Genomic DNA, 12,162 nt, shown 5'->3' with positions numbered 1-12,162 from the left:
TTCTTTTACTTGTAGTTGAGTAGCTCGTCTCTAATCTTGCGCCTAATGTCACTGCTAGGCTCAAGGCGCTCCAATGCAAGCCGCCATCCTTTGCTCACCTCCTTGTCGGTCTCTTGACGCCTTCCTTGAAACTCAGGGTCAAGCACATAAGCTGCCGCATGAAGTGGAGAGTAGTATCCATTCCACCGCGACTAACACAAGCCATGAATCTCCGCATACTGAACAGGGTCAGGCACAAGCTTCTCAAGTGCCTCTATCATCCGATCCATGGCTTCGTAGACTTTGCCAATGCATGGCTGCAAGCCATCCACCACTCGAAGTAGGTGTAGAATAGGCTTGACCATGGCGTCAAGAGTCTTCACCTCCTCCCACCAAGCGGCGTCGTCGGCCCATTCTCGGCATTTCAATCCTACTGCTGATGTAGACTCCGGCATGGCCTGGAACTCATCACTGAGAAAGAGGCTCCTTAAGGCTCCGCCACATGTAGACAAGCGGCCTAGCATAAGCCAATTGAATGCAAATCTTGTCTCTGAATATTTGAGCAAAGACAAGTGGCTCCTCTTTGAGAATTCATGGCGCACTTTTTGATGGTTGAGCACAAAGGAGACAATTCGAGAGGCGTCACCAATGGTGGGTGAAATCCATGACAAGTTCCCTATGTCCTTGAGGAGGTTATTGAGGCAATGCGCGATGCAAAATGTGACATGGATGCTGGGATACATGCCCTCAATGATAGCTCCGGCTGCCCTATTTGACGCCTCTCCATCTGCAACCATACAAAGGACATTCTCCGGGCCGGTGATCTCTATGGTGCTTGTCCACTCCGCAGCAAGCATCTCGGCGGCCTTGCCACTATCGGATGCATCATGTGACTCCACAAAGTACATCTGCCCCCGAGAGTAGGCCACCACCCCGTGGATGGACCGCTTGCGGGTGTCGCTCCATCCATCTACAAGAAGAGAGACGCCATTGGTCTCCCACAAATCCTTTGTTGCTTGGGCCGCTTGCTCCACGGCAAGCTTCTCTTTGTCAAGGAGGGTGGTGCGAAGCCTCTCCGATGAAGGTGGCACATAAGAGGAGCCATATTCCCCTATTTTCGTAACCATGGTTCGAAAGTATGGAGACCTATCCACACAAAATAGAGCATGTTGCGTTAGTATGGAGAATCGAGAAATTATAACCCATTATGAATACAAAATGGAAGATTGCAATGTGCATATGCCAAGGGAAACTCACCGCGAAGCATGGAAGGCAATGTGGTCGTGGAAGAAGAATCGGGCAACCGACCTATCTACCTCTTCCTTCAATTTAGGATTCCAATTTTCGTTGAGAGTGGTTTGGCGATGCGGAAGGGAAGATGACGGTGTAGATCCATGGCTCTTGAAGGTTCGAGAGATGTCGTCAAGGTTGGCTTCCCTTTGCTCTCGCGGTGTCGCCGTGGCGGAGGGATCAACGGCAACAAAACGGCCCCTCTTGGCCGCTTCCGCAACCTCATACACCGTGAGTTTCTCAAGAAGATCCAACCTCTTCTCGGGAGCTACATGAGGGCAAAACTTCACCTCGTGACCGGGTTCATGAAGAAGATGGGCTCACACTTTGTTTGAACCACCCGATCTCTTGTATGGACATAGCTTGCACGTCCATGGTCTTGCACCGCCACCTTTGCCACGCGAGCTAAAGTCGACTTCATCCCACCACAACCACGTTTGCACGGCGGGCCTCCTTCGAGAAGAAGCGGCTTGAGAAGTGGAGTTGGCTTGAGATGACATGATGGTGGAGAGACTTGAGAGAGTAGAGCTTAGAAGTTAGAAGGGTTAGAGGAGAGCTTGTGTGGAGAGAGAGTAAAGGAGAGCTTCAAAGTGGGTAGAAGAGGGAGAGGAGAGCTTCAAAGTTCAAACTTGAGCCTTGAGCTTGAGGGAAATGGAATGAGCTTAAGCCTTGAGCTTGAGGGAAATGGAATGAGCATTGAGCATTGAGACTATGAGTATTAAGAGGCCCAAGGGAGCCTTTTATAGCCTCCCAAGGGCCAAGGCTTAAAAAATATGGCAGTTGGGGCTGCATAGAGCCGTTGCAAACGGTCAAAAACGGCCACTTTTTTGAATCCGACCCCGGCCGACCCCTGCCGTCCCCGACTGGTCCGTCCGACCCCGGTCCGGCCCCGGCCGTCCCCGGTCCGTCCCCCCCTGCGACCCGCCCGTCCGGCCCGTTTTCCGTCCGTCCCTCGGCGTTCCCAGCCGTTCCCGGCCCGGTTACGGCCGTTCCCCGGCCCTAGGGCCCGTCCCCCCCGTCCCCTGTAACTATGCCGCCAGCGACCGATGCTGGATCTCTTGTGATCTATCTTGTGATTTAGCTATCCCAGCTAGCTGCTTAGTTCACACCTAGCAGTTTAGGATTCCATAGCATAGTATTTTCATTTTGTCATTTTGTTACTATTGTTACTCTGACTTTGTATCAGATCCACCACATTTTAACTTTTTTGGTCTCATAGGTCACTTTGGCCTTTTGAAGACGTTAATATAACATAACATTTTCTTGCTTTGGTAGTCAGTGGGGGGCTGATGTCCCCCTTTCCTACACATTGCGTTTGTGGTCTCTCTCTCTCTCTCTCTCTCTCTCTCTCTCTCTCTCTCTCTCTCTCTCTCTCACGCTTCCGCACACGCGCACTCTCACATGGTATTAGAGCAGAAGACCCAATACACAATGATCAGATATATGAGAGCATCATTTGCAGAGCACCTGCTCTCTCTCTCTCTCTCTCTCTCTCTCTCTCTCTCAGGTACACAGCAGGTAGCCGACCCTTTTGGGGGCTGCGTTATTGGCTTTTGGTTGTGGTATATGCTGTGTACCCTGCGGGGTTGTCACTTTATCGTAAGCTCCCCCAATCCAGGGGACTGTGCAAGTTTATGTTTGGAAGGTCACACGGATTTATCACAGGACAGCGGGTGCAAAACCTTCATTTGAGTTGCTTTGGTTGCTAACGCCCGAAGTGGGCTGAGTTGATGTATAGACCACCATCGGGTTGTGGTATTTTGTTTTCTCCGCCTGGACTCTGCCGAGCCAGAGGGTCGAGCTATTTTGGAGGTTGTGCTGACTCCTCGAATGGGCCACGAACCCACATCTTTGTATGCCAGTAGTTGGGTGAGCCAGCGTGCTTCGATCCCTCACCATTTTGTATTGTAAGCCGTGTTGGGCTCGCCGAGCGAAGGAGGATATACCCTCGCTCGTCTATCCTTGTTTTTGGATTGGTTTCTAGTGTGCCCAATCCGCATGGACTCAGTCGAGCCAGAGCATCGAGCTTTACCCGCATCACCAATGGAGGCCATGAACGCTTCGCCAGTGGAGGTCATGATCATTTCGCCAGTATGTAAGCCCCATACGAAGGCAACCTTTGTGCTTACAAACAAGCGGATAACACAAATGGAAAGAGAGATGAAAGAATGGAAAGCAGAGACGGAGGGATGGTGGAAAGAGAAGGCCAACCTTCAAATGTTTCTCAATGAAGGCGCGCAATGGAAGCAGGAGAAAGAGGACTTGCACGCAGAGCTACAAGCATTTAAGGCGGATTCACAAGCACTTATAGAAGAGGTCACAACCCTCAAGCGAGAGCTTGCGGATAGAGTAAGCAGTGGACTGGAAGAAGGGGAATTTCAGCCCTCGGTGATAGACGACATCAAGGTCATCAAGGAGCAGGTACGGATGATCACTGAGGAGGAGAAACAGAAGGTGGTAAAGACGTCTTCGTGGATGGATGTGATCACGAAGACGCAGAAGAAGGCGGATGAGGCCAAGAAATGGATAGAAGTCGCTAAGAAAGGAAAAGGGAAAGAAACCACATCCGTGCCCACTCCTACAATCATCATCATGACTCTAGAAGAAGAGCAGCGAAGGAAAACTAGAGCCTTGCATATAAGAGTAACCGGTCTAAAAGACTGAGATGATGTGGAAGGGGAAGTCGAAGAACTTCTCCGCATGATGGGTAGTGAGGCTACTCATACAAAGGCATGGAGGGTAGGGAAGAAGACGCAAGGCAATGGGGAGACTTCAAAAGGGAGAGCTTTAATCATCCGTTTCCTATCCATGGAGGCAAAGAAGGACTTCTTGAAGAAGCGCCCTACACTAAAGAAAACGCGCATATTCCTTGGAGATGACCTCACTCTCACACAGCTTGCGCATATAAGAGAGGTAATGCCAGAGATTCAAGCGGCATGGGAGAAGGGAAAGACGGCCTTCTACAGAGATGGCCGGGTGGTGATTGTAGAGCGGCGCTCCACATGACAGTGCGAGACCTATGGGACCACACTCAAAGTTGTAACTTGGAATTGTAATGGATCTATGCGCCTTGATGTGGGTGCTTTTGAGGATAGTTTTACGGGAAGAGACATCGTCTTCTACTCTGAGATACATCAGGCCCTGGGACAATCTATGCCTCACATTAGTGGATATAGATGGGAGACAGCCTGTAGACAGGAGACACGATCAGAGCATAGAGGGCGGGGCTCAGGAGGAGTGGCAGTGTTATTCAGGGAGGAGTTGTAGCCATTGATACATATAGCTTGCAGGGATGAGCAAGCTAGGTACGTGGGTGAGATTGAGAGCAGAGACAGGCCGATATCTTTACATTGCTATTTGCTACTTTCCCCCGAGTACGTCAGTTTATGCACCACCCAGAGGACAATCCCCCTTCTCTATTCTGGATGATGACATGGGAGTTCTGTAGAGATGGTGACATCATCATTCTAGGGGATTCCAATGCTAGGACTGCCCATCATCAGACAGTATTTTATGATACTTCAGAGGAGATGCTGAGAGAGTTGGATGTTGCAGAGACGAGCCTATCCAGACTATCACAGGATGGAGAACACACTGAGTATGGACGACACTTGATAGACATGGGGATTGCACATGGATTGGCCATCTTGAATGGCCTACAGAGATTTCCTGCTGCGGGGGGTTTTACATGCTTTCCACACAGACATGGAGCCAGCACAGTGGATTATGTCATTTCCACACAGACATGAAGCCAGCACAATAAATTATGTCATGGCACAGCCGAGCCTCATCTCTAGTATCCAGGACCTCACAGTTGGACCCAGACCTGTTGGTGTGGCAGTGGATCATGCTTTTGTGTCGCTGACCATTTCTTTTCAATTTAGTGTAGCACACAGGCTACAGGCAGCAGCCCCTACTCGCTACACCTGCACGCGGCAGACTGACTCTGTATACATAGATGGGATCTACAGACGCCTGTGCACAGAGGAGCTTACTACTATACTAACACAGAAACTACATGATGCAGTAGCAGAGGCATACCCACATACCCAGCCTGAGCAGAGACGCCGTTCGGGGAGCATGCCCCATAATAGTTGGTATGATGAGGAATGCCGGGATACTAGAGCTAGAATTCAGAGGGAGGTGCTTTTGGGGGACATCGCTCACAGGCAGTCAGATTGACTTCTGACGCCTAGTACGGCGGAAGAAGAGGGCATTTTTGACTCGCCTAGAGGAGGATCTATACCAGCTATTATTGAGTCATGACTCACGTGAGGCATGGAGGCTCTTTCATGAGCACCCCCCCCCCCCCCCCCCCCCCCCCCCCCTACTGCCATCACTTTAAAGAGACCTGGGACCAGTATGCATCATCTCTGTACACAGTTCTTGAGCAGCCCCCCCTTCCCGACCCCCCCGATCCATGCCCACACACATGTGCTTTTTTCACCGCTGAGATGGTGAGGAAGGCCATTGACAGGATGAGGACTGGGAGAGCATATGATCATGATGGCTTAGTGGCTGAGCATTTCACGCATGCGAGAGATTTACTAGCAGAGCTTCTAGTAGTTATGTTTAACCGTGCCATGTGTGAGGGCTTGCCTGATACTTGGAGCCTATCTACTATTGTACCTATCTTCAAGTCAGGAGACCCTATGGAGCTTGGGAATTATCGCACTATCATGATTGGACGCACATTGGCGCAGTTGTACGCATCCATTCTTGAGCAGCAACTGAGTAGATGGGCAGAGAGGGAGGGGATACGCGCAGTCGGACTGGCAGGGTTCAAGAGAGTTTTTTCTACTCTTGACCATATCTTGACACTCAGAGCCATCATTGAGGAGGGCAGATCACATGGGAGATGTATCCATTGTAGCTTTGTGGACTTCCGCAAAGCATTTGACACAGTACCCAAAGTTAGACTGATGCGCAGATTACAGGAGATGGGAGTACCCACAAAGCTCATTTGGGGGGTCATGGCATTATACAGGTCAGTAGTGGGACATGTACGCACCTCGGAGGGTCTATCTACACCAGTTTACTCCACTATTGGGGTGATGCAGGGCTGCCCGCTCTCTCCTACTCTATTTGGTATGTATGTTGATGAGGTTTCTGGCTACATTGAGAGAGAGATGTTGATAGAGGTGCACAACTGGCAGGGACATGGATTCCACTATTGTTATATGCTGATGATATTGTGTTGATCTTTGACTCTCCAAAGGGGATGCAACGTCAATTGGATGCTTTGCATAGGTTTGCCCAGGAAAGTGGTTTGTCCGTCAACCTTGGTAAAACCAAGGTCATGGTATTTAATACCACCCCACAGTGGATCAGGAGGTCAGCACCCACATTCACATATGGCCTGGAGACAGTGGAGTTCACAGATGCTTACACTTACCTTGGAGTGGTTTTTAGTGGACCAGCATTTTCATTGAGGAGGGCAGCAGAGACTAGATTGACTAGAGCCCATGCAGCATTGGGTAGATTGGAAAGGATGTGTTCACAGGTTCAGTTTCAAGAGCCTCGGACGAAGCTCTGGCTCTTTGACACTTTGGTGGCTTCTGCATTGCTTTATGGAGCTGAGATTTGGGGAGCTTCACTGGATCATCACGGGGGTGGAGTACCGCAGTTTGCTACATTGCACGTGACGGCACTTTACCATGGAGATCTCTTGGAGGTTGGTACACCCTAGACTGCCGCAGACATCGCAGTAGACATCTTCATCATTTGCCTCATATCTTCGGCTTTATGCGGTTTGTTCAGCGTGAGGTGCTAAGAGGGGGTGTTAGATTTACACCACTCTGATGTTTCACAGGTCTAGGGCATACTTGTACGGCTAGTATGTCTGGCCACCCATAGCCTAGGTCTCTCCTGGTCCGACCACCCGAGTTTGGGGCCGGCCGTCCACTTTTGTCCGACCGCCCACATATATTTCCATATATCATTTTTTTGTTGGGTAGTGGGGATTTTTATCAGGCTTTGCCCTCCTCCCCTTGGGCACCTATTTATAGGGCCAGGGGGGTACCCACTATCACATCTCACAGAGATCATATCATCTGTTGTATTGAGGTTCTCTTATTGGCATTCTCATAGACTGAGCATTGGAGCTAGGGAGATCTAGACGACCCCGAGGGAGGAGCTACACAATTTCGAAGGAGGCTACGGCGAAGGATTCAAGCCATACTCTTTCGTCGTCCAGAGTGCAGATGAAGATGGATCTCTACTCCCCTCCCATATTGTCTTCACATTGTACTGCTTAGTTCAGGATCCCGCAGTATTTATATTTTGTTATCCTAGTTTAATTTATTTTGTTAATCTGACTTTGTATCAGATACACCGCATTGTAACTTTCTGGTCTCATAGGTCACTTTGGCCTTTTGGAGACGTTAATATAACATTTCATTTCATTTCATTTCTTGCTCTGGTAGTCACTGTGGGGCTGATCGCCCCCTTTCCTACACATTGCGTTTGTGGTCTACTCTCTCTCTCTCTCTCTCTCTCTCTCTCTCTCTCTCTCTCTCTTCCGCACACGCGCACTCTCACATAAAACCCCACGAGTCATAAATGGGGCGAAGCTGGGAAAAAACCTGGTAAAAGACCTAAAAACTGCCCGTAGGTACAATCCAATGGTACTACATATCAAGGAAAAATACCCCTGACTTGGACCACCAAGAGGCAAACTATGTCACTACGAGCAGTACAGAGCTTGCAAACAAATGGCGGGAGTAGGCAATAATGAGCAAACTACCTCACATAGACCGAGCATAGCAGCCCTCACTCCCTATGGTCAGTCCTTTATAGATACTTGGGCATTAGTAGCTCTGCCAGGACCTGTCGTAGGGGTGACAAACTCTAATATAATCAAGGCCCCACAAGCATTCACAATCGGGGTTCAGGTCAACGGCAGACTCCCCATTGACACCAGTTTTACACACAGAATCTGGACTCGATCGTGCTAGGGAAAGGTTAAACTTCATCTGGTACATGGGGAGACCGTACAGTTTGTACATCTTCACAAAGTTTTCAGGTTGACTGTCAGGTGCAGTGGAAGGGTTTAAGGATTTTAACTCAGATCTAGTACTTTGCACAAACACAAGGTTACTTTACTTCACTGCTGAAATTGACCTTCAACTCACCAGAAAGCTTCCAAAATGCAAGGGAAAATACCTTAGACGCGTACTTTTGATCTACACGGGTGTTGACGTTGTCATGTTGCCGAATTTGGGTCCAAAACCTGAAATTACTGTCCTTAACAGGTTTGGACAGCTTGGTGGGAGTTAGGTGAAAGTGTTCGGGTCATTTATTTGCAACAAGAATAAAGAAATACTGAAAGGGGCGCCAATCTTTGGGGCCTATAGGGTGTCGCTGTCTACTTGGGAGCGCTCTAGCTACCAAGTCGTGAAGTGTCAATAAAGTATCCATTTTTGTGCCATAACATATTGGCAACCGTGTGGCAGGCAGTGCAAGTCTGATTTTCATGTGGATGTAAAGGTGAGTTTGTCATTTTTTCAATGTCAAATATCTCTGCAAGTTGTAGTATTGCTTAGGTGCTTATGTCAATCTTTATGAACTAGTTTATACGTAATCGACATATGTGAAGTTTTTATGTCGATAAATGCTGTATAGTGGCTATTCAAAACAGAAATCACTAGAAGTAAATGTGCATATTTGAAGGCATTACAAATTCTCTGATTGTTAGTAAGGAGGATGTCTTCATGATCTGGCTGTTTAATAACACATGGACTTACTATTTTCTTACGTTTCAGGAGGTGCAAACAACGGATGCTAGTGGTCTCATAGAAGCTGAGTCCTTGGATTCGAGAAAGAGGTAATTTTTCATAATTAGTCAATTTCACATTCTGTACGAAAGAAATGCTTCTACACAATATTGTATAGAGAAAAACATGGATCTTGTGAGGATGTTTTCAGGGAGCAGGGAGAAATGTGGTGGGGCTTGCTCATGATGGAGTGATTCTATAAGAGAGTGCCAAGCCTAGTGCTGGGGTTTTACACGAGAGTGCCAAACCCAGTGCTGGGAATTGGTGGATGGTGCTCTCATCCTTCTTTCTATGCTTTGGCTCATTGTGCTGTTTTTCAAAAACAGCTAGTAGATTTTATTAACTTGTGCTGTCGCCTTACAATAGCGAAGTAGAGCATTGTGTAGCCTGTCTTTACCAGCAAAGATATTTCCTGCTGTAATTTGAGTCCTGCATTTCTGCTGCCACAAATACAAACCAACATGGGGCAGAAAACTATGTCATAGACTGCCTTTGTTTTGGGAAGCTGGATACAACCATGAAGTGCACTACATGAGCTGCATGACAGCTGTTGTGATAATCTGGGGTTGCACCTTCCAAAATCCGTAGTATCACGCATGATTCGAGACGAATAAAAAAATTCCTCTACACATTTTGCAAATTGGAATAAAACTACCCCTCTTTCTCATAAACTTACAACTTTTTTTGAAAGTTGGATAGAAAAGCCCCTCTTGTAAGTGTAGATTTGTAACTCTCAAGAAGTATAAATACCCTCCTGTTTAGCGCACGTGATACACCTACATACGTAGAAGGTGCACCTTCCAGGTTCTGATATGAGGCACAAAAGTCTGGTGTGCTGCTTTCAATTTAATGGATAGGGCATTGAAGTGCACTAGATGAGTTGTGTGACACCTTCAATTGTCATATATGAGGAAACATTAGGTTGAAGTAGATGGTAAAGTCAAAGGTGTTGATGGGATGGATGGGTGTGAAGGATAGAGTGGAGCTGGCAAGTAGGAGTAAGTTTGATATACTTCTGTCATTCAAAAGAGAGAGATGCAGATAGATGAAACAACGAAAGAAAAATGAATGTTTACAGATGGCCAGATTAGTGAACAATGAGACAATGTTGAAGGTACAAATCCAGGCTCCTTGAATGTCATGGATTGTGTGACTAAATTTGCTCTATGCGATCAAGCTAGATTACCATTCTGACTCGAATCACAATGCCATTCTTGCTATGAAAGCACAGTTATGCTTTATGTGGCAGCTAATTCCGTTATGTAGAAATCCTTAGATCTTTTTTATCATACGAGAGGGCCTTGGCTATGCTGTTTATCAAAATATTGGCCAATGAGGGCCTGATATTTTGATGAGTCTTATGGATTTGTTTGCGCATGTCTTGCTAGAAGACCTTACTCTTGTTAAACACTTTCATGGAGTAATCTACCATCACAAATTGATTTTCGGGGATATATTGGTACGCAGAGAAGTTGTTCCAGTTATTATTTTGTGGCTTCATAAAAGCTGATAAAATTTTTCCCTTTCGGGTGAAGGTCCTCCTATCTCTGGCCAACACTCAACTCTGGCTCTCGGAGAGCAAGCTCTCCTGTAGCAGTTTGGAAGCTGAGGGTAAGAGAACAATTTTCATATACAATAAGCAATACTTCTGGACTTCGTTAAATGGGAATTTGAAACCCAGACCCAAATTGTGCATCTGCAGCATAGGGCTCCCTTTCACCGCACATAAGGACGAGCAGCAGGAATTGTACCTTGAAGTTCTAGACTCATCCCTATGTTCTGGAGAGAGAGTCAGGATTCCTCTTGAATGGGAGAGAAGATGCAGGGTTGGTGAATGCTTCTTAGTTTTGGTGGGATCATTAATTTGGTTTCTGAAAACAAGGCTGGACTAGAGCTTCCCAGTTGGTCTTCTGGTGGGTATCATTCTTATAATTTATTTGGAAAATATTAGGGAGCATGACATATCCCGCACTGCTTATAGAGACTCTCCCTAAAGTCCACATGCATGATTACATATCCCAAATGATTCCCATATATGTATACATGGCCCGTGGACCTTTTTAGGCATAATACACTTGCATTTAAAGCCAATGGATAGGTCAAAAACAGCCCCAAAAAGATGTACACGAGTTTTTCCACTTGATGATCTCCTCTTGGGCTGATTTGAATGATCTCTCACACCTCACCGATGATGTAAGCGAGATACCTCTTCCTTCTCCTGTATAAGGAGCTCATTTGTACTCATTTGATGATGAATTAAGAAGATACATTATGTACTTTCCAATCATGAATGGCTCAGTGTTTCTGCCATAACTTTTCAGAAGATGAGGTGTGGATCTTGACGTGTTTGCAGGCCCATCATGACTGTGGATAGTCCATGCAGCCAGAGACGACTAGGAGGCGATTGTGGTGCGAGGATATCTTCAATCTATCTCGGATGGAAGACTACCATACATGGAGTTAGACTACAGGTTAACATGGGATCACCTGCTCTCTCTAGCAATCTACTGGACTTATTCTCTACTGAAGCAGAGTAAAGAAAAGCTTGTTTGATGACTCTTGGGGTGTTTGGACTTTCCTTTGCCCGGATCCACATTGCCATTGCGTAGAATCCAAGATAAGACCTCCTTATCACTCGGGATTCTTAGAAAAAAAATTGTTTTCTCCAAAGATTCGCTAGCCCTCTCTTACACTCTACTCTGTTGTAGCCTGTATTTCAAAAGCCGCACTGCCTCTATCACTCCTCCATCCCCCTCATTCATCTGTAGCCCTGTGCTCCCCCTCCTCCTTTGTAACACTACCACCCAGCCGGTGATCTCTCTCGTAGTTCTGCCACATTGTCCCCATCATCATCCTCCCATAAAAAGCACCACCAAGTGACATGTTTCGCCAACAGCCGATGCCTTCTCTGTGATGGCTTAATGCATCCTTTGTGTGTGTGTGCGCGCGTGCCACAAAAGTGGCCTTCTGATCAGCCCAAAGGCCCAGAAAAGAAGCCAAAGGGAGCAAAGAAGAGTAAATTTCTAACTCCCTCTCAACTGAAGGCCTTTATGGAAGAGGGTATATGTTTCTATTATGGCGAGAAAGGCCATAGGAAACCAGATTGTCCACATCTTAA

At 47.1% G+C, this 12,162-nt stretch overlaps 1 protein-coding gene and 1 long non-coding RNA gene across 2 annotated transcripts in view; both read left to right on the top strand.

Moving 5' to 3' along the window:
- Positions 1–12,162, top strand: part of LOC147453323 (putative protein phosphatase 2C 80) — an 89,183-nt gene that overhangs the window by 58,131 nt on the left and 18,890 nt on the right. The window contains exon 3 of the mRNA XM_086518726.1: positions 9,033–9,094. Within this exon, the coding sequence (XP_086374852.1) occupies positions 9,033–9,094 (62 nt within the window). The remainder of the gene's footprint in view (positions 1–9,032; positions 9,095–12,162) is intronic.
- On the top strand, positions 9,122–11,915 carry LOC147453324 (uncharacterized). The gene is made up of 3 exons (XR_015188968.1): positions 9,122–10,655; positions 10,747–10,957; positions 11,398–11,915. It is a non-coding gene; the product is annotated as an uncharacterized LOC147453324 (long non-coding RNA).

This window comes from Adiantum capillus-veneris, chromosome 8, assembly GCF_014529385.1.
Source record: "Adiantum capillus-veneris isolate H3 chromosome 8, ASM1452938v2, whole genome shotgun sequence".
NCBI classification, from domain to species: Eukaryota; Viridiplantae; Streptophyta; class Polypodiopsida; order Polypodiales; family Pteridaceae; genus Adiantum; species Adiantum capillus-veneris.
Note: the sequence above shows the minus strand (reverse complement) of the source record. Positions and strands in the feature narration are given on the sequence as shown.